The sequence below is a fragment of the Jaculus jaculus genome, chromosome X, assembly GCF_020740685.1.
Source record: "Jaculus jaculus isolate mJacJac1 chromosome X, mJacJac1.mat.Y.cur, whole genome shotgun sequence".
Lineage (NCBI taxonomy): Eukaryota > Metazoa > Chordata > Mammalia > Rodentia > Dipodidae > Jaculus > Jaculus jaculus.
The window spans coordinates 51,350,586-51,373,493 of NC_059125.1; the positions used below are offsets into that span (position 1 = coordinate 51,350,586).

The 22,908-nt window shown below is 45.9% G+C and overlaps 1 protein-coding gene across 1 annotated transcript; it reads left to right on the forward strand.

Moving 5' to 3' along the window:
* The first annotated feature begins 4,321 nt into the window (after positions 1-4,321).
* Positions 4,322-21,296, forward strand: Ppp1r3f (protein phosphatase 1 regulatory subunit 3F). The gene is made up of 4 exons (XM_004670063.2): positions 4,322-5,313; positions 15,781-15,836; positions 16,117-16,196; positions 19,365-21,296. The coding sequence occupies exons 1-4, from the start codon at positions 4,322-4,324 to the stop codon at positions 20,643-20,645; spliced, it is 2,409 nt and encodes an 802-aa protein (XP_004670120.1). The 3' UTR covers positions 20,646-21,296.
* Positions 21,297-22,908: the final 1,612 nt, after the last annotated feature.

A 22,908-nucleotide genomic window follows, 5' to 3' on the forward strand; every position in this document is an offset into this window, starting at 1 on the left:
AAGGTGCAACTTGCCCAAGTGCCCAGTGGTAGTGAAACCAACAATCTCAGGTTTTACTTTCTAGGATGTGATGACATGGAGGTTCTGGGATTTGGAGATTCCTTTGGGGCTTGATACATGGGAATTTAAAAGTGTTTGTGGTGTGGCAGCTGAATTTCCTCTTAACACAGACCCACTTCCTCCAACCACACTGGCTCAACTTGGGAGACCAGCCTCCGGGGGGCTTCTCTTAATAGGCCATGGCTGAGGAACTTTCTAGCCCCTGGGTCTCCACTCCAGCACCATGATGCATGGCCCAAGGTTCCAGGCATCCAATATACACAGTAACTTGTCTGCAAAAGTGGCTTCAGGTCTGGGGAAGACAAAGTAGAAATAGGCTTTTATTCACATGATACAAATCTAGTGGTCAAGACCCGCCCTTTCACCCCCTTTCCCTTCACCCTTTTGTACCTTTTACTTATTTCCTCCCCTACTTTCCAAGCCCTCAAAAAATAGAGAGAAGGGCACAACTTTCTGGAAAAGCCCAGAGTGGGCTTGATGGCTTGGTAAAGACAAAAAAAAAAAAAGAGACCTATTTGCCAATCACAACTTTAAAGTATTTTTTTAAAATTTTTATTTATTTATTTATTTAAGAGCAACAGACACAGAAAGACAGATAGAGGGAGAGAGAGAGAATGGGCACGCCAGGGCTTCCAGCCTCTGCAAACGAACTCCAGACACGTGCGCCCCCTTGTGCATCTGGCTAACGTGGGACCTGGGGAACCGAGCCTCGAACCGGGGTCCTTAGGCTTCACAGGCAAGCGCTTAACCGCTAAGCCATCTCTCCAGCCCCCAATCACAACTTTAAAAACCCATTCTCCACCATGAGTTCAAAGTAAATCTTTCACTGGTTGGGTTGGGGCATCTGACATGTCTTAGACCAGAGATGGTCTGTGTGATAGCTGGTAGTTGACAGAGGCACTGAGGTGGGATGGGATGAGGTCCCCTTACTTTGGATGTCTGTAGGGATCCTACATGCTTAGCACATGTGGTTCCTTACAGGAGGGATCAGGAGAGGGGTGAGAAGCATGCTTGTCAGAAAGAAGTGTTTGGGAGCCAACTGTAGGGATGTCCTAAGGTTAAAGATCCCTGCTCCGAATGGATTCTGGTCTGAACATTCTCTAAGACACCTCCTATGTGATTATAAATTGGAACGGTTGTAGATGCTGAGGGCTATTCCCTGCCCCAGTACCTGTTTCCTCCTGCAATAGGGACTGCTTTTCTCTCTCAGGGTCCAAGGTGTGGGCTGCATCCTTTTTATATCCATTGCCATGTTTCCTTGCTTTGTGAAAGAGAAGTGGCAGGAAAAGTGAAGGTAATTGGTCCAAAGGTTACCAGGAGGCCACTTGAGTGGGGCCTAGAGTGTGGGAGGGATGATACTACTTGCTTCTGCTGAAAGGCAGAATTTTTACAGATTCTGGAGAGTCAGGGGGTCAGGTGGTTAGAAGTCACTGCCTCCTCTCCATCCTGGAACATATCTTCTCACATAGGATTCTGGGTAAGAGGATTGGGAAGCCTGGGAGTTGGAGGTGAGTGGGTAAGATTAAATAGGTCAGGGAAAGTCCCCAGAAAAGGGGGTCTTTGATAAAGATGTAAAGGAGGTCAGGAAGTGAACCATATAGCTCTCTGTAGAAGTGGAGGGAAGAGCCAATGCAAAGTCGCTGAGGTGAGACCACACAGGACTTATTTAGGGTCAACAAGGAGACTGGTGTTGTTAGAGTGGATGAGTGACAGGAAAAGTAGGAAGAGGTAAGGTCAGAAAGGCACTAGTGGGGTTAGGCTATGCAGGACTTTTGTGAGGATTTGGCTTTTACTCTGGTGGTGAGGAAGCCATCGGAAGGTTGGGAGGAGAGAAGAGACATAACTTCTCAGAAGACAAGAGGATCCCCCTAATTTCTGAGTGTAGAATAGAGTGTAGGATGAAATGGGACAGTGAAGAAGCTACGGCAATCGTCCAGGTGACTGGTACTGGTGATGAAAGGATAGATTTGGGATTTTTTGTTTTGTTTTGTTTTGAGATAGGGTCTCACTCTGGCCCAGGCTGACCTGGAATTTACTTTGTAGTCTCAGGGTGGCCTTGAACTCCTGGACATCCTTCTACCATTGCCTCCCAAGTGCTAGGCGATTAAAGGTGTGTGCCTCCACACCCAGCAGGCATTGTTTTTAATGGTACGGGAGATGGAATTCATGTGCATGCTAGGCAAGTGCTCTACCACTGAATGACACCTAATCCAGCCCTTATTTTTCTTTGTTACTTCTGACAGGATCACACTATGTAGCCAGGCAGACCTTGAATTCGAGGTGATTCTCTTGTCTCAGTTTCTCAAGTGCTGGGATTACAGGCATGTATCTCCATGGCCTACTTGGGAAATGTTTTGAATAGAGAACCTATATGATTTATTGAAAAATAAGACTCTTGGGCTCAACAAGGACATGGTTGATACCAAAAATGGGCAGATAGGATGGAGTCCCAAGATTATTTGCCAAGTTAAATTCATAGATGAGAATAAAAGTTCTATATTGCTTAAGCCCTCATTATGACATTATTTTTCTGCTACTTGTAGCTGAACACATTCCTTCCTGACCCATGACCCTGGACACAGACCAGAGGAGAAAGGCTGTGGGTGCTTGGCATCCCTGCTAGAGATGCTGTTGAGGGTTAGATGAGACAACAACATTCCATGAACCTGGTATGTGGCAAGTGTTCAGTAAATCCTCACAGGGTGTATGAATGAGCATTTTGACAGAAGCTACAGTTCCATTCCCACAAGAGATGGTACCTCAAAGGGAGAGTAAAAGTTAAGTAGATGAAGGGACAAAAGGAACAGTACTCTTGGGAGGAGGGGCAGTAGGAACAGAGGTGGGGACAGAAAGAAATAACGTGAGCCCCCTTTGAGGTGCAGTCTGTTGAACTGGGCAGAAGCAGGGCTCTGATTACAGGGGTTACATTGGCTAGTGTCCATCAAGCTCAGTTAACTGCTCATGGAATAGAGTCACAGGTTAATGTTTGTCAATGAGCTGGAGTCAGAATAAACTAATCCTTCAAAAACTTCTATTTGCCATTTGACAATTCATTACAATTGTTCCAAGACCTGGAGAACACTAAGGTTCAAAGACTTAAGGATCAAGGGTATTCTTGGATAATGACACTATTCCTGCAAAGGCTGGGGGTGAAGGGGGAGTGCATATCCAGTAACTATGATGGGAAAATTGTTTTTGCTTTGTTCTTATAATAGGGAGGACTCTTGGCTTTCCAGGACTCTAAGCATTCCTGGGGCAATGGGGCAGTAATGGAAGGTCAGGGACAAGGTAAATCCATGGCTTAGAAGCACACTCTTCCCATTATCTGCTTGTATTGATTCTACTGGCGACCACCCAATAAATATTCCAGGCTATGCCTATGCACCTTGCTCCATTGTAGTCTATTTATAGGCTAGTAATGCCTTCCTTCATACCATTCCTTTTGGCTGTGCTCTTTCCCATCTTGCTGCTAATGTCAGCCCGGCTACACTATACAGCTTCTGCACTGGTCAATCCCATACTAGTACTGTCTCATTGGTCATCTGCCATCTCTCATTCCCACCTTCACTATCCATGCCCAAGACACACTATTCCCCCCAGAGCCCCGCCTCCCTGTCTACTCACACACCTTCTCTTGGATTTCTTTAGGCTCTGTATTGGCTAGTTTCTCCCTGTTAACAAGCCCCTGCAAGCCAGTGCACGCTAATCAGACTCTCCATTGGCTCGCTGCAATATTATCATCTTGTCTCTACGTCATTCGTGTGAGGTTTCTCATAGGCTATTATTTGCATCGTTCTTACGTCCCACTGCCTACGCAACCTGCGGATCTCCCGCTTTTTAGACCTCTGGGTTCATTCCCTGCTGCCCCGTCGCCTGTAGCCATTCCCCTTTCCCCACTGCCTACAATGCGTCTCCCGCTCAGACTGCCACATTAGCTGTCATACTTTAGGTCGTAGCATCCTGAGTTCCTCGTCACCCCCACTCCTGTCTTTCCATTGATCCTCAATCGTCCCGCCTTCCACATCGCCCACTCTCGGGCATCCTCATTGGTCACGCGCTTCTCCTGCTCTCCAGTCATCTACTACGTCACCCGCGCGTGGCTGCCTATTGGCTCTTTGCTCTACCTGTCTTCATCTCAACGCCTACGCCCCCTTTGAGCCCTATCTCCTCGCGCTGGCTTTCCCATTGGCTGCTCGCTCCTTTAGGCCCTGCCCCCGCCGGTCCCACCGCCGGTGCCGTCGGTGCCGCCGCCGCCGCCGATATGGCGCGCACGGCCCCTGTGGAGCCCCCGCTGCGGCATCCCGCGCCCCCCTCGCCCGCCGCGGGAGAGCCCCGCGCTTCGGTAGAGGCGGCGGTGGCCCCGCGGAGGGTGCTCTTCGCTGACGAGGCTCTGGGGCTGCCGCTGGCGCAGCTACGCCGCTACCGGCCGTGGGGCGGGCCCGGGGCGGGCAAGATGGCGGCGGCGGCTGGGCAAGATGGCGGCGGCGGCGGGGCAGACGAGGACGACGATGGCGAGGATGGGGATGAAGGGGAGGAGGAAGAGGAAGCCTGCCTTGTGCCCTCGCCGCTGTGCCCCGTTCCCGCTGGCGGGGGGTTTTACCTGGTGCCCACATTTTCGTTGCCGCCCGCGCCGGGCCGTCTGGAGCGCTTGGGGCGCGTGATGGTGGAGCTGGAGGCGCTGCTTCCGCCTCCAGGAGCGGTCCCCGGGGGTTCCGGGGTGTGGGTGCCTGGGGGGCGCCCGCCGGTGCTGCGCGGGTTGGTACGCGTGCTGAACCGCTCCTTCGAGAAGGCGGTGCACGTGCGGGCCTCACACGACGGCTGGGCTACCTTCAGCGACCACCCAGCACGCTACGTCCCGCGCAGTCCTCCTGGGGCAGGAGCGGGAGGAACAGGAGCAGGAGATCCCATCCTGGATCCAGGGCTCGGCCTGGGCCCTGGCCAGGCGTCTGCCTCCTCGCCCGACGACGGTGGCCGCACTGACCGCTTTGCCTTCCAGCTGCCCTTTGCTGAGGGCGCGGGCGATGGGGCGCGCCTTGACTTCGTGGTGCGCTATGAGACCCCCGAGGGCACATTCTGGGCCAACAACCACGGCCGCAACTACACTGTCGTGCTCCGGATCGCACCCGCTCCCACACCCACTGATGCTGAAGGGTCGCCCCAGCAGCAGCAGCTGGAGCCACAGCCTGAGTGCCAGGGTCCTGTGGAGGCTGAGGCCAGGCAGCTGAAGAGCTGCATGAAGCCGGTGAGGCGCAGGTAATGTCTGCCAGCGCCACCTCCGCCAACACAGGGATGTAGAATGGAGGCTAAGCATCCTGGCCCAGGAGCCCCTCAGACCTGCTCTCCAGGACGGGGAAGTGGGCATATTCATTCTAAGAGTAGTGGAGGCCAAACATCTGTTAGGCACTGGGTTAAATACTAGGGTTCCATTCTGTTGAATGCCACTGTAAAGCCCTGAACAAGACAGTCATCTTCCCTGCCCTCAAAGATCATGCAAGGCTCCTGTGGGAAACCGTATGAAAAAACCAGCAAGCAGGGGAATAAGGATCTGGTTAGTGGTCAGAAGAAAGGGAAATACAGTAAGGCTCTGGAAGGAATGACTGTTGTAAACATGGTGCTGAGAGAGAACCCTTGTGATGAGTCCTCCATGGTGATAAAAGAGTTATGGGCGAGCAAGTTGGTAGAAAAGGGAACAGGGAGGATTTTTTTTCTTGAGAACGTGCCATTTAAGCTGAGTCCTGAACGATGAGGAGCAGTTTTGTACATGCGTGGAAGCAAGATGTCCTAGGTAAACAGCAAGTTCAAAGGTCCTGAGATAGTTATAAGCTTGGTGTGAATGATGGCCAATGTGTTGGAGTGAAGAGAGAACATGGTGATAAGGTCAGGTGGACCATCGGCCTGCTAGTGTTGGCTAGAGAATCTCATTCCCAGCTGACAGAGTGGGAAATCAGAGTTCTAGAGGTGGAGAAATTGGTTGAAGGAGTGATGGTACCTGCCTTTTTGGCTTCAGCTCTGTCTGACCTTGAGGCCTATACTTGGTCTTTACTGTTCCACTCATGTAGCCTGAATTTTCCTATAGAAGTGAGGGGCTGAGGCCATGCTCTCACATGGAAGCAATAGCTTTGACACAGACAGAACCAGGCCGGGAGTGAACTTGAAGCTTGTTGCCACACTTCCTATAAAGTGTTCAGTGGTTTGTTTGTTTTTTTTTTTCCTCTATGTTTTTGAGCTGTAAGTTCTTTAAGGTTAAGTGGTCATCTGTAGCCTTGGATGAGTCAATTCTCCCTAAAATGCATACATTTCGCTGCTTCCACGAGGACTGGAAATGGGAATGAGAAGATACTTTTGGACCTTGGATCTGCTAGATCAGAAGCCGCACGATGTAGCAGGGAGTTGTGGGATCTGGTTCTGGTAAGGCCTTAGGCTGTGACTGGTTCAGAAAAGTTTAGCCCTTCGCTGGTAGACAGATGAATATGTCAGCTAGCAGCTGAGAACCCGCTTACCAACCTCTGAGCCTCCCAGCCATAGCCAGAGACTAGTCTAATGGGGCAAACAGCATGATTTTCGTTACAGTGTTAATAAGATCTTGGATTCTGGCATCAGACCACCTGGTTGCAAATCTTAGTCCTGCCACTTACTAGCTTTGTGATCTTGGTCAGCTCTTAACTGCACCTTGCTGCAGGTAACTGACTGTAACCTCATCTGTAAAATAGGTAATTATGCCTCCTACTTGATGGACAAGTGCTCAGAACAGAGCTTAGTTCAAAGTAGTGCAATGGAGGTGGTAACTAGTATTCATATTTAGGTACTCATGTACAGTTCTTTGGATTTCCCTTTTAAATTCAGCTTTGCCTATCAGCTGTGTGGTCTTGCCTCAGTTCCTCATTCTGCAGAGGAGTGACAGTCACATTGTGTGGTTGGGATGGATGCAGCAACTGTGGGCAAGGTAACCGAGGCCTAGTGGTAGCTTAAAAGGTAATGGTGGTCAGCATTTACTGATGTCTGGCAAAAGTGTTGGGTGCATTCACCCCTTAAAGCCAGCTGTAGGTGCTGTGATTATCCCCAATGAAGAGAGGGGGAAGGAGAGCTCAGAGAGGTGAGCCAGCTTATTCAAAATCATTCAGCTAGTGAATGACAGGACCATGAAGGAGCCTCTTGAAGCCCTTGCAGGGTTCAGTGCAAATTCTGGACTTACATGTTAGTGTTTTCATCTGTTCATGGTTTCCTTTGACCTGTTGCATGTGCTGTGTCTTACTGAGGTATACCAACATAAAGCACTGATCTCAAGTGTGTGGCTTCGAAGGTTGATACATATTATTGCACTTGTGTAACCACCACCTCACCACCTAGATCAAGAGATTGGAACTGTTCCCGTGCCCCCAGAATCACCTTCATTTCTTTCACCTTTCCCAAGTTGTCATCCTTATTGGCTCTGGGGGAACCCTGTCTGTAAGATATGACAGTTTGGGTATCGGAGTTTGGTCATTTTCAAGAGTATGAAAGAAAAAAAGGGAACAGACAAATCAAAACTTTGCTGGACCAAGCTGGGTGGAAAGGGTGTTTTTCTTTTAAAATACATGAGTGGTTTTAAGGAGAAATTGAAGCAGCTCATTTAGACAAATGTTTTGGTAGCTGGCCCCAGGTTTGTGGGTCCTAACGTGACTTGTGATATTATTTTAAGTGGGCAGATGGCTTTTTGATAGCTTCTTTATCATTTGATCTCAGCTCTTGCAAAGAGGAGGCTGGTGCTCACTGCAAGATCAGCGATAAGGTTTTCTTTGTAGATTGGTGGCTTTCTTGGCAAGTACATTTCAACTTATTATTGTTTTAAGACCTGTGTGCTACCGAGGAGTCGGAGCACTATTGAAGAACCAGGTACCCCTGTAACCTAGTTCTTTGGGAAATGCTGGCAGACTTCAGGGGATATCCTATTGTTACTTGTGGGAGGCCCTCTGCAGAGGGCCTCATAAATGCTAGCTCCAGGTCCACTGTGCACTGGGCTCTTGTCAGGTTGGGGCAGGGGAGAAGTATGGCAGCCATAGTGGTGTAGTTCAGAAGCCTAATTGGCTTCTTCCCCTGGGTTGCATGGCCAGGTTTTCAATACCCATTAGACTTAGATATAATCCATCAGCAAGCATTCACTGAGGGCCTGATATATGCTGGGTTCAAGAAGGGAAGAAGATGCAGACTGGTTCTCATATGCCCAAGGGTTTGTGGTGGAGCTGGAACAGAAGGGGCATGTGCAGAGTGGTTTGCCATGTGAGACCTGGCTAAGCCCCTGCTCTTTGCTAGGAAGTTTGCTGAGTAGTTTTGTGCAAAATCTTATTCTTGACAGGAGTCCTTATTTACTAGACTGCTTTTAGGTCCCCCTTTCTGGATGAGTAAAACAGGCTCTGAGTAAAATGCCAAGACTAGGGTGGGAAGGAACCCTCCTGATCTGCATTGGCTTAACACCCTGTGGAGGTGTGCTATTCCTCTTTAAAAAAAATAAAGACCAATAAAACCTGACTGTGGCCTTCAAGCACTCTTGTTCTGACCCTCAGTCTGGCTTCTGCTGGCTTCTAGTTTTCTCTTATACCAGTTTATGTTCCTAAGCTCCTGTTACCATGGTCTTTCTGCTACTCCTTGTTCCTTCCTGCCTCAGGGTCTTTGCTCATACTGTTTCCTTCACCAGGAACACTTATCTTATACTCTTCATGGTCTTGTGTGGACCCATCAATAATTTTTTGAGGCAAGTCTAACAGTCTGGCCTTTTTTTTTTTTTTTAATGAGAGAGTAAGAGGGAGAGAGAATTGGTGCACCAGGGCCTCCAGCCACTGGAATCAAAATCCAGATGTGTGTGCCACATGCATGTGCATGTATGACCTTGTGTGTCTGGCTTATGTGGGATCTGGGGAGTCAAGCATGGGTCATTAGGCTTTGTTGGCAAGCACCTTAACCGTCACTTCATTTCTCTAGCCCTTAAGTTTTTTTGTTTGTTTGTTTGTTTTGAGGTAGGGTCTCACTCTGGTCCAGGCTGACCTGGAATTCACTATGTAGTCTCAGGGTGGCCTCAAACTCGCGACAATCTTCCTACCTCTGCCTCCCAAGTACTAGGATTAAAGGCGTGCACAACTACACCTGGCAAGTTTTTTTTTTAAATTTTTTATTTTATTTATTTATTAATTTTTTTATGTAGGGTCTCATTGTAACCCAGGCTGACTTGGAACTCACTCTGTAGTCCCAGGTTGGCCTTGAACTCATGGTGATCCTCCTACCTGTGCCTCCCGAGTGCTGGGATTAAAGGTGTGTGCCATCACGCCCAGTTTGGACCCCTCAATTCTAAGAGAGCTTCCTCAGGGAAACTTGTCCATCCTAATATCAAACCCATAGATTTTTTTTTCATAGCAGTAATTAGACTTGCACATAGCCTGACACAGGAGCCTCACCACAAATTCAGGGACATTTTCCATCTTGTATTCATGTGACTCAAATGTTCTTTACTTTCAGACTTCTTGCTTCCAAAAAATAGAAATTGTAACAATTGTACTCTTATAATTTGCAGTCCCTAAACCAGCACAGTAACCCCCTTCCCTGTTTTACAGGTGAGGGTGGGCTCCTTCTCCTACTTTAGGCCAGGCCTCATTTTCTGCTATTTGCTCTAGAGTCTGACATCATCACCTTTCTATCCTGGCATGCTTTTTTTCATGAGAGAGCACACGCGTGCATGCCAGGGTCTCCAGCCACTGCAATCTATCTCCCAGATGTGTGTGTTATTTTGTGTGCTTGTGCGACCCTGTGTGCTTGCATCACCTTGTGTGTGTCTGGCTTATGTGGGATCAGGAGAGTCAAACCTGGGTCCTTAGGCTTTGCAGGCAAGCACCCTAACTGCTAGACCATCTCTACAGCCCTTGATATGCTTTTTTCTTCCACTTGATCCTCTATGTTGACCGGGTCCTTAGGCTTTGCAGGCAAGCACCCTAACTGCTAGACCATCTCTACAGTCCTTGGTGTGCTTTTTTCTTCCACTTGATCCTCTCTGTTGACTTACCCCTGGGCCAGGGTCCCTGTCTTTATTGAGCTGCCTCTACCTTTTGCTCCTAGTCAGCACCCATGACCCTTGTCCCCTGGGTAGCTCATGTGAAGAGTGTTCTGCACTTCTCTTCACTTGCTGACACCTATGTGTTCATCAGCCTTTGGCCTCAAAGTCCAGTGATTCTCTTCTTGAAAGGGCAGACTACTACTTAGGTCATTTCCTTCTTTGGCCTTGAGACCATTCTTTGCTGTTTTCCTTGAACTCTGTCCCTTTCCCTTTTCTTTCTCTTGGCTCACTTTTTCAGCCTCATGTATCAAACCTGTTGTTCCCTACTTGACTGAGTCCCCAAGGTTCCTTAAACTCATCTTATTTAACACTGTTTCCATCACCTCCCACACAGGACTCCTGAGCAACCTCATATTCCCTGATCTCCCATATTTTATAAGCATCCTTAAGCCCTTGAAAGACTCTGGACCACGGTCCCTTATTCTAGGGTATTTCCTTTTCTGAAGGTACTGACTTCATTTTGTAGTCAGACCTTCATTAGGAAATTATTGGATGACCGCCCTGCTAGACTGTAAGCTCCATGAGGGGTAGGGACATGGTCTGCGTTTGATCACCACTGTGTTTTTGCAGGCCTGCTGCATTGTCTGGTACTTAGCAGGTGCTCAATAAATGTTTGTTGAAAGAACGAGTTTGAGTATTTCTTTATCATGTCTTCCTTCACATCAAATAGTGTTTCCTAGTTGGGTTTGCTCACCACCATACCTCCAGGTGGTCTGATGTCCTGATACACAGCAAAGCCCCAGTAGGTGCATCTGTAACTGAATAGATGGGGTTCAGTTTGATAGCCAAGTGGACAGCCTTAGGGGAAATGAGAACCGTTGGGAGTTGAAACTGGGTGGGACAAAGATCATCTGGGTTGTCTGGAAAGATGATTTCATGTGAAAATGATACCCTTTTATTTCACAGAAAACTAGTAGGGTGTCATGGTTAAAGATGTTGGCCTGAGGCTGCACACTAAGAAAGTGGCAGAGTCAAGATATGAGCCTGCAGAGTCCTGCTTTAATGCTCCAGTCTCTAACTCCTACACCAGACTGTGATAGATCTTAAGCTGTGCACTGCTGGATAGGTTACTTGGCCTTTCAGAGCCTCATTTTCTGCCACTTGTTCCAGAATCTGATATATCATTTTATCTCTGAGGAAATTTGGAAGGAATTGTTAAGCACTTTATTGATGCTTTCACCCATTTCTTCAGTCCACCCAACTCCCTGAGGAAGGTGTTTCTATTATCTCCTCTTTGTAGACTAGGAAAGTGGTACAAAGAGAGTAGGTGAGTTGCCCTAGGTCACACAGCTGGTAAGTGGCATAGCTAGGATCCTGACCATTTATTGAGATGTAAAATCAATTTACTGGGTTCTAAAAAACATTTAAAAATGGCATCGGAGATAGCACAGTGCATCATGACATGCAGTAAAGGTAAGTATTGTTTGAAAGAACAACTGTTTTCATACCCTGTCTCCCCCTCCTTCTCCACACGTGGGTGTGCTAGGTTATGAGGTAAAAGGGCTTTCTTTCTGTGGGCTATGGCCAAGGAATTAAGAAGCTTGAGAAATGGCAAGCTACTCTCCTCTCTCCACAGTGCTGATTGTCCACAAGTCCCAGAGTTGAAGTTGACATGTTGTGGGAGGCAAGACTGCCCCTAAATACCCCGTGGGGGGGTGTCTTTCACAGCCTCCTTCAAACACCAGTCTTTTGTGACCATGGCTAACCGGAATTCCAGGTGTTGTGGGAAAGCTTTCTGAAGTCATCTGTCCCCAGAGAGTCGTGATCATCATCAGGATGCTGCTGTGTCTCATTTAGGGTTTAGCGTCTGATCCACTTTGGGCTGGCAGAGTTCTGTGAAACCTTGAGTGCTGGAGAAGCTCACAGAGGACCCAAATAGTGGTGGTGGTGGTGGCAGCAGTGATGTAATGGCAGTGATGTGACTGAGTCTAATTTGTTCTCTGTGGGGCTTATCAGGCCTCATTTACTTGTTTACTTTTCAATTCATCTTTCTGTTCTGACTCAGCTAGCCCACTACTGTTTTCCAAAATCTTACTCCCTGGTTTCTTCAGGTACTGTCTGTCTGAGGTCAAGTAGCCATTGAATTTCATGGTGGCAAGAGGAATTTTCACATCCTAGAGTGGTCCCTTCTAGGTAACGTGAGCTTGATTTGTGTTCACAGGTACCCAAGTGTTGCATGCCAAGACAGCCCCTGGTATGTTCCGTGTCCTACTCTTACCCACTACCCTTGACAGGATGCCATGTGGCATTTGTGTAGCTGCTGCCAAAAAAGGTTTCATTCTTGAAAATTAGCAAGTACACTGTAGGTGAAGTTTTATTCTTAATCTCCCTCCCCATTTTTCTAAGAAGCCCTCTTCTCTGTTACTGATCAGTGAGTCAATGTACACCCGCACTCAATTTCTCTTACTGTCCTCATTTTGACTGTAGTCATGGCTGCCTCCAAATTTTTACTGTGAAAGTTCCAAGAGATATAATTTTAGATACTGTCAAAGTGAAAGTCTCTTCAGATGTAATCCGTTTGCATGTAGTCAGTGGATGCAGAGGCACAATTCCTTGAGCCTTAGTTTCTGCATTTGGAAAAAAGGAAGGGTACTGTTTCACAGGATAGGTGTAAAGGTTCTCAAATGACTTGGTGTATTAATGAAAAGCCCCATATTACAGGAGGTGATCAGTAAATACTTATGCCTCCTGATTCCATTTCTGACTTGGTTGGGAGAGCAGTTTGTTTGCTTTTGCTGACTTCATGGAACTTGGGTTGGCGTGGCTGGGATAACTTCTATGGAAAAGATGGGGCAGAATATTTTCTTTCTTTTCTTTTGGTCTTTCATGGGAGGATCTTGCTCTAGCCCAGGTTAACCTGGACTTCACTATGTGGTTTTAGGCTGGCCTTGAACTCACAGCAAGCTGCCTACCTCTACCTTCTGAGTGCTGGGATTAAAGGCATGTGCCATCACCCCCAGCTGACGATTTTCTTTTGTATTTATTTGTTTTTCTTCTTCAGTCTAATTTGGGACCCCTTTTCTGCTTTTCTCTTCTAGCTGCTGCTTCCTGTGTTCTCTTTTTACTAACGTCTATGATTTCATAGTATCTTTTAGAAGCCTGGTTGTCACACAAATCAGAATAGGGCCAGATGACAGGGGAAGCTTATGTAGACCTTCTGGGTAGGAGGGTTGGTTTTCTGTATGGTTAGGGGTATTCTTGAAGAGGCTTGCTTTGAAATAAAAGATCCCATGAAAATGATTTTAATTTTACAAATAAAAAAAGTTAAGCAGAAGTCACGTTTAACCATAGATCCAAATGCTTGTGTTTTAGACCCATGGAAAGGTCTAGCACAGGACCAAGGTGGCTTGCTCTGAACTGCCCTTTCTCTTGTATGATGTGTGGGAGTTGCTGGCAAGGCTCCCAAGGTCACCCATCCCTGGCCTTATAGTATTTGGACTAAAATACCGCTGGGTGTGGTGGTGCAACACCTTTAATCCCAGCACTCAGGAGGCAGAGTTAGGGGAATCGCTATGAGTTCAAGGCCACCCTGAGACTGCATAGTGAATTCCAGGACAGCCTGGGCTAGACCAAAATCCTACCTTGGAAAAGCAAAACAACAAACAAAAAAACCTATGGTGGGATGCACGTATGAAGAGAGATTGTCCTTCCGAACTGTCCAGACTCTAGGTCTTTATACCTAGGTCAGACTTCTTCCTCCAGAGTGCCAATAAAAGTTCTTGTAGCCTCTCTCTGGTGGTGTCTAAGCCACATGTCCCATGGAACTATGGAGACAAAATAAATATGTAGAGGATGGGCAGGTAAAAAAGCATTCATGGAGGAAGAGGGAGGGAAGTTGTCTACTATTGGTTCTTCCCTTTATCTCCTAGATAAGGTTGAAAATAGGTTTGGGTAACCACCTCAGTGTCCCTTATCTAAACAGCAACAATTTACTCATTAAAAAGTTGGTGTTTGATCCTGTATGCAAGACCTGGAGCCATTTTCTTAGCCTATGATTCATCATAAGATGGGATACTAAATACTTCAAAGGATTAGAAATACCTACCTTACAGTCACTGTAAGGATTAAAGTAATGTATGTGACACATAGACTATTGCCTAATGCCACAGTACATGTCCAAGTCAGCTAGTGACATTCTGTTTCTGTGAGGCAATTGAGTGGGTTCTTTCTCAAAGTTTCAACTATTGCCACAAGTGTCAACATTGTCCACTTGCCTCTTGGGAGAGGAAAAAAAAAATGTCTAAATGGTTGTCTTAGTTCCCCTCTGGTTATTTATTTTATTTATTTATTTTGGTTTTCCAATATAGGGTCTCAGCTCTAACCCAGGCTGACCTGGTATTCACTGTGTAGTCTCAGGGTGGCCTTGAAATCATGATGGTCCTTCTACCTTTGCCTCCCAAATGCTGGGTTTAAAGGCGTGTACCACCACACCTGGTGCCCCTCTGGTTTTTGAACCTTGTAATTACTGATCTTATAAGCATAGATATTAAAATCAATGCTTCCCTGATTTGTCTTATCTATAGACATGTGTGAGAGAATAAGAACAATATTTTCTCCATGATGAAGTCCCACCATGGATCTGGCTCAAACACTTGGTTTATGCCACTCAGGGTTCTGATTTGGAAGGGAAAGAAAAATCAGCAGATCTCTCCCATTGATTTAGTCACTGCTCAATATCATGCCTGATTTCTGGCTTTTCATCTTTATACCTTTTTTTTTGTTTTGTTTTTTTGAGGTAGGGTCTCACTCTGGCTCAGGCTGACCTGGAATTCACTATGTAGTCTCAGGGTGGCCTCGAACTCATGGCGATCCTCCTACCTCTGCCTCGTGAGTGCTGGGATTAAAGGCGTGCGCCACCACGCCCGGCTCTTTATACCTCTTGACTACCCTTTTTTTGATGTATACATCCTGGAACTCCTGTGCTCCATGTTGTAGGTGAGCAGGTTATGTGAGCTGGCATGCTTATATGGAGACAAAGGAAGACTACAGTAGAGACTAAGGCCTTTCTGACTCTCTTCCCATTCTGCATTTGTTTTCCTCCCTCTTCTGTGTTGTTTGTCCCATAGTCTTCTCTACCTGCCCTTACTTGAAAAACAACCTACCATGAGCAGGAACAAATCTTAAAGAAATGATCCAAACTTGTTGATAAGACTATGTCTGATATTATTTGCTTTGTGACTACAAAATGAAGGGAGCAACCTAGCTGTTCTGTAGGAAAGGAATGGCCACATAAATGATAGGAAGGTCATATGATATGAACACTAAGCAGCCATTTTTAATGTTTCTGAAAGTCTATAATGATGTTTCTTACTGTTTAATGGACAAAACCAGCTGTGAAAGTATGCTTGCTGAATCTAAATGGTTTCAGAAAGTGCCTGGATGGAATTGTTGAAATGGTAATAGTGGTTGCCTCTGGCAGATATGTGATTGTTTTGTTTCTTGCATCATATGCTTTCCCATATTTGGTAATATTTCTATAATGAATGTATAGGACTTTTATGCTAAGCAGTAAAAGCAACAGAAGAGAAAACAGCAGCTGTCAGGTAAAGACAGGTCACCACAGAGACACAGAAAGTGCCCATGGGTGGCAGAACTAACTTCTCAGGGTATCATATCCATGTGCTGTCTCATCTGCCCTATAGGCCTCTCAAGGAAGAGCTGAGGATGAAGAGCATGGATGATAATACCCCTGCTGTGGGTAAGCACTTAGCTGGCCCCTTTTTATGTCTTAATTACCTTTTGTGGTACTGGGGATGGAACCATGTGTGTTAGGCACGTGCTCTACCACTGAGCTATGCTCCTTAACCCTTCTAGTTCCTTTTCATCTTCCCTCCCTCCATCCTTTCCTTCCTTCTTTATTGATATACAAATGAAAATGTCATCACTTCCCTAGGCTGCCACAGAAAACTCCTGATCAGAATTAGGCCTAATTGCACACCTGTCTTGCCCCAACACTGCTCTTCTCTTTTCTCTGGCAGAGCATCCTGATGTCCAGGAGTCATTGGGTTCTCTGGTGGCCCCTACCCCCCTCCGTCCATGGCCCCAAATGACACTTCAGGTAAGCAGGCCCTTGCAGTTTCAGTGTGAACAGCCCAATAAGGGGCTCACAGTGTGATCACTATTTGGACTGATTAGCTCTGGATCCCTCCTAGGTGGGAGAGAAGTCACAAAAGCCAGAAGTTGATGGGGTTGGGGAGAATGAGGTGATTTACTTAGGTTTAGAGGAATTTCAGTTGTTATTTTAGTAAACATTTAGAGACTACTTGCTCTGTTCTAGACACTGGGAATGGAATATCTGTGTGGGGTTTATATGTTAGTGTGGAGACATAATAAAATAATAGTTAAAATATATGGTATTTTATACAGAGTGCTAATAAAAAAAGTGGACACAAAGAGGGAGAGAGAAAAGGGGCATTTTCAATTTAGATTGAGGGCCTGGGGTGCCTTTAGTGTTAAGTGAGGTTTGAGAGAAATTTGAAGGTAAGAGAATGGACCATGTGGATAACTGGGCAAAGAACATTCTAGCAAGTTCCTTAGGTGGGTCCTCAACTGCTGTTTGTTAGAAATAGCAAGGAGACTGGTGTAGCGAGAGCAAAGTGGGGTGGAGTACTGAGGGGTGAGGTCAGAGAGATAGCAAAGGACAGATTGGTTTAGGCCTTGGGAACTAAGGTGAGGAATTGGCTTTTATTCAGAGTGGGGAGGATCCACAGGAGGGCCATGAACAGAGGAGGAATGTGATCTGAAGTAGGGTTTAATAGACTCCCTCAGCCTGCTGTGTGGGGAGTACACTGTTGGAAGAGGGCACTGCAGTGGATGCCATGGTGCTGTTGGCAGGGGAGGAATACACACTCAAAATGTGTGTATATTTTAACGTTTGTTTATAAAAAAAAATTTCAAACATATAAAAGTAAGGAGACTAGCATAATGAACTCACACCATTACAAAGCTTAAATATTAGCATATATCTATTCTTACATTATGCTATAGTCTTCCCCCTCCTATTTCCTATGGAATTATTTTAGAAAAAAATCCAGACAGCATTCCATTTGTGAATACTATAATTTGTAAGTAAGAATTGTAAACAAACAAACAAAAATTTCAAGGACAGTACCATTATCACACTTCAGAAAATTAACAATATTCCTTCATATCATCAATTCTTTGGTTAGTGATCAAATTTCATTGTCTCATAAGTGTTCCAAGGATCCAATCAGCATTGATCCATTATATTTTATTGACATGACTCTTCACTTTTTATTTATTTTTGTTCACTTTTTTTTTTGAGGTAGGCTTTCACTCTGGTCCAGGCTGACCTGGAATTGACTATGTAGTCTCAGAGTGGCCTCGAACTCACAGTGATCCTTCTACCTCTGCCTCTTGAGTGCTGGGATTAAAGGCATGCACCACCACACCAAGCTTTATTCACTTTTTAATCTTTCCAACTTACTTTCTTTCAATTTGTTTAAGAAATAACATTTTCTTTTTATTTTTTTTTAAATTTGTTTATTTTTATTTATTTGAGAGCGACACAGAGAGAGAGAGAAAGAGGCAGAGAGCGAGAGAGAGAATGGGTGTGGCAGAGCTTCCAGCCACTGCAAATGAAATCCATACGTGTGCGCCCCCTTGTGCATCTGGCTAACGTGGGCCCTGGGGAATGGAGCCTCAAACCAGGGTCCTTAGGCTTCACAGGCAAGCGCTTAACCTTTAAGCCATCTCTCCAGCCCAAGAAATACCATTTTCCTGAAGAGTTTTTCATACTCTGAGTTTGGCTAATTGCATTCAGGTAGAAACACATTTCTTACTCTTTTTTTCAAACTTTTATTTATTTATTTGACAGAGGAAGCAGGAGAGAGTGAGCACACCAGGGCCTTCAGCCACTGCAAATGAGCTCCAGATTCATGCACCCTCTTGTGCATCTTGCTTATGTGGGTCCTAGGGAATTGAACATGGGTCCTTTGGCTTTGCAGGCAAGTGCCTTAATCACTAAGACATCTCTCTAGCTCTTAAATTTAGTTCAATAATTAAAGACTAAATTAAATAAAAGTAACAAATTAAGAAAAGAGGGCTTGGAGGGATGGAGTGATTAAGGCACTTGCCTGCAAAGCCTAAGGACCTAGGTTTGATTCCCCAAAACCCACGTAGGCCAAATGCACATGGTGGCACATGTGTCTGGAGTTCATTTGCAGTGGCTAAAGACCTTGGTGCGCCCATTCTCTCTCTAATAAATGAATAAAATATTTCAAAATTTAATTTGGTAAGCCATTTTATAAAATCAATTTTAAAATATACTTTATTATTATACTGCCTTCAGTACAATCAATTCCATTAAATTCTATTATCTCCACTTCCTTTATTGGCTGGACTTACTCTCTAAAGAAAAACTATCCCACATTGTTTGGCTACCTGAATGTATAATTTGTACAGGAAAAGCCGTGTAGTTACTTTATTCCCTCCCTTTATATGCCAATAGTCATTAAATAATGATCTTCTCCAAAGGTGGCCAAAGTATTTTTGCTTTTGGTGTGTCATTATGAATTCATGGATTGAAATCCTATTTGGTGACTTTGAAACCCATTGTTTTTATTTATTCTGATGCCTACATTAAACTACCTACCTCTGGCTTTTAATAGTCTACTTTCACATGTTCACATCTCCCTCTCATTCTTTGCACCCTTCCTCAATCCTGTTATGATAATATGTCATAGTCTTGTATTTTTGCCTGCTCCAGACTTGGGAAGTGCTGTTTAAATAAGGAGTGAGCGCTGGTTCCTTTGTATGGAGAACAGTATCCAGACACCCAGGCGTGGGGACTTGGCATGCTTGTTGCTCCTAGCTTGGTCATTGTTTCTAGGCTTTTTTCAAAGAGCAAGGAAATAAATATTTTTAAATGAGAGCCTCTTGAGTTCATATGCGTATCGTGGCTATGTTTTGAAGAGAAACAGTACTCACTGGTGATCTTTCGTTGACTGTTGATGCCCACTGAATTGCTCAGCTTCATTACCTGTAGGATGAAATCCTCTTACACTCTCTTTTTGTTATTTTAATATATATGGCTGAGCTTTGGCATTTAGAGAATTATAGAGGGTTCATTCGGCTTATTTATTAACCTTGAAGCCTCTATGAGGCTGGTGTGGGCTGTCAGTAGTTCTCACTGTCTCTTCTTGTCCCCTCCCCTTTTCTACTTTATTCCATTCCCTTTCTATTTCCATCCCCATCATGGATCCAGGTTTCTGAAGTTACAGTGACCAGCAACTTTCCAGAAGAAGGTGACATGCTCAGAAGTAGAGCACCTGTGGCTTTTACAGAGGTCCACCAGGCACCAGCTATCAGGATTGCGCCCTCTACCCCTATTTGTCGCCTGGGTGGCCCCCCCAGGGACCAGGCCTCAGGGCCCGATGCAAGTGAAGGGGCCACTGGGCACTTCCTGGAACCCAGCCAACAACAGATGGAGGCCACATGGGAGAGTGGGGGTCGAAAGGATTGCATGGTGGGTACTATTACAGATGAGCCCACAGGGGGTGTGGAGGTCATGAGTGGGTTGGAGGAACTGCTTGGTGAAGACACCATTGACCAAGAGCTGGAGCAGCTCTACCTCTCCCACCTGAGCCGCCTTCGGGCTGCTGCTGTGGCTGCAGGGGGTGGTGGGGAGGGCCCTACTGATGGGGGAATGTACTCCAGCCATCCCCTGGGCATACTCGCGGACCGTGACCTGATCTTGAAGTGGCCTGGCCCTGAGCGGGCCCTGAACAGTGCCCTGGCTGAGGAAATCACATTGCATTACGCACGCTTGGGGCGTGGTGTGGAGCTCATCAAGGACACCGAGGACCCTGATGAAGACGTGGAGGGTGAAGAGGGGCTCTCCATCATTCTTTCTAGTCCTGAAGAAGACAGCCCCAAGGAATCACCTCCAGAAATCCTTTCTGGAGCCTGCTCGATGGTCTCCACTATGGGAGATGTGTGGCTCCCATGGGCTGAGGGTTCTGAATGTGACAGCTCTGTGGTTCTGGGAACAGAGGGTCAGTTCACTGGCAATCCCGAAAAAGAGATGGGCAAGGACATTAACTCTTTGCACAGGAATAGGGTTATTTCTGGGGTAACCAGGTCCCCAAGGGAAGTTGGGACAGAAGCCTGGATGGAAGTTACCAATGAGTGGGCAGACAGCTTGGTTCCTCTGTCTGATAAGGAGCCAACAGAACCAGGTTTACAGGAGCAGAATCCTGCCCTTGTTGGTCCCATGGGGACTAAAGTCTGTCTTTCTAGTGTAGCCAAGCCTCATATAATCTCCCAGGACGAAGAGAGTGCAGGCCCAAGTCTTGAAACCCCAAAGAGGTCCCCCACCCTAGCATCCCCTGAAGAATGCGTGTGTGGTTTGACTCCTCAGCTCCGGGGGCCCTTGACTCAGACTCTGGGAGTCCTGGCTGGGCTAGTGGTTGTCCCTGTGGCTTTCAACAGTGGTGTGTCCCTCCTGGTGCTTGCGCTGTGCCTCTCTCTAGCCTGGTTCTCCTAGGGGCTTCCTGTGGGGTCAGCAGTAACAGGCTTCCCCCTCTCTGGGGCCTAGGGAGGGGCAGTCCATCCATCACCCCAGTGGGTTGAGATGGGATATATGGCCTGTAGTTAGGGACTTTGGTCCTTTGCTTCTGAGAATGCTTGACTGGAGAGAGGCCTTCCTGTCCCCAAGCTCTCCAGTCAGCACAGGGCTCCCAGCAGTGGTACCTGTGGACAGTAACAGAATGGTGGATAATGTGAGAACTTTTAGAATGGAACCAGGCATGCCCCCCCACCCCCGAGCCTGTATTTATTTTTGTATAATTCTCTGGATGAGGGAGAGTGGTCGTGAGCTGGTCTTGGAGCACAATTACCCAGAGATATATTTATTAACAGCCAACCTGTGCAACCTGCTGGAGCTTTATTTTTAATTTAATTTATATAGAGTACCTATTATTATATGCCACAATAGAGCTCTATGAGAAATGATGTGTCTTGCTGTATTGGTATCCTGTTTGGGCCTGATTGTGTAGGGTGGTCATGTTCTGGGGGAGGACCATGGTGGGGAGTAGGGAATGGCTGTGGCCAGGCCTACTACTGCCCTTCAGTGCGTGTGTAAGGCTCTGTATTGTCTCACTTTGTGGTCCCAATACATGTGGTCCTTTGGTCTTTACACATTCTGCTTGGGGAAGCCTGCTTCTGTGTATGTGGGTGGTATTGGTGGGAACCAGAGAGGAAGAGTGTTGGCTGCCTGAAGATTTGGTGTCATTCATGTGGCTGCAGTGGTCAGTTATGACCATGAGGACATGGATCATGAGTCAACCATAAGGTTTTTGAGGTCATTGAAAGAAGCAGGTTTTGACACTAGCAGGGAGACCCTTCAAACCCCAAGATGTTAAGGCCCAAGAAAGGAAATTATGTGCTTTAAAATTTTTGTATCAGATTTGCTCTCCACAAACGTTGCGTTTCTACTCATACAGGAAACCCAGCTTTGAAAGAAAGGATAGATAATATATATATTTATTGCATGCAAATAAAAACTCCTTGCATAGCAAAATAAAAATACTATATATTTACTTACTTCCCTTTACATAAAAACTTCTTTAAAAATTGTTTTGAGCTGGGTATTATGGTGCACACCTTTAATCCCAGCACTTGGGAGGCAGAGGTAGGAGGATCACCATGAGTTCAAGGCCACCCTGAGACTACATAGTGAATTCCAGGTCAGCCTTGGCTAGAGTGAGACCCTACTTCGAAAAACCAAAAAAAAAAAAAAAAAAAGTTTTGAGGTAGGGTCTTTTGCTTCATATTCCCAACTGGCCTGGAATTCATTGTCTTCCTGCCTCAGCCTCCTAGTGCTGGGGTTACAGGTGTGTATCACCATGCCTGATGTTACAACAAAATTTCTTAAAATATTTGAACTTCTTCAGCTCTGTTTTTCCAAATACCTTTCTGAAACAGTCCCAATCTTTTTCTCTCTTGTCCAACCACTTCAAAAGTGCTAAAATTTACTGATTATGTTTACAGTGTCACAGCCATAGTAAAGTCCCAGATGGCATCTTACATGGTCTGTTGGCAGCATTTGACAGTTTATGATCTCTATTCTAGGCCTTTTCTTTTTCTGATTTCTAGAGCATCACTTTCTCCCAGATATCCCCATCCTTTACTAGTCCTCCTAGAACAGTGACCAGTAAATCCCCACTGAATGAAATACACGGGAGAACAAACATGTCCATAGGCAAACACAGAGAAGCATTGGCAAAGAGCTTGATTGGTCATTTAGTGATTACAAACTCAGTTCAGCTCTACAAGTGTTGACTGACCACCTCTGTTCTGCTAGGTGGACATGGGAGAGATTAAAGTCCAGTGGAGGTGATAAATAGCAGCATGCTTAGTACTTTAACATTGATAGGTCTGGCGGGCTCTAAATGCACTGGCAGATGATTATCCTAATCTGGACATCTGGAAATCGTCGGGGAGAGGGATTCTGGCTTAAACTCTTAAGAGTAAGAAGAAATCCAGCAGATATGATGGAAGGAGAGGACGGTCCAACAAGAAATAGCATTGCAGTCTGGGAACAAAAATCAATATGAAGTTAAGCACACTTAGTTTTCCAAAGATATCTTTTTTTAATTTTTTTTATTTTTGAGGTAGGGAGCTCAGGCTGTCCTGCAATTTGGTCAAAGTTATCTTTTGAAATGCTTAGAAAAGTTTGTTTTGTTCTCAGAATATATTTCAATGAACCCTAAAGTACACATCCAAACTCTTCAATGGCAGAACATTAT

Excerpts from the sequence above, each read along its gene's own strand:
- Ppp1r3f (XM_004670063.2), top strand. The coding sequence starts at position 4,322 with ATGGCGCGCACGGCCCCTGTGGAGCCCCCGCTGCGGCATCCCGCGCCC. Across the intron at positions 5,314-15,780 it reads ATGAAGCCGGTGAGGCGCAG|GCCTCTCAAGGAAGAGCTGA; the intron begins GTAATGTCTGCC and ends TCTGCCCTATAG. Across the intron at positions 15,837-16,116 it reads TGATAATACCCCTGCTGTGG|AGCATCCTGATGTCCAGGAG; the intron begins GTAAGCACTTAG and ends TTTCTCTGGCAG.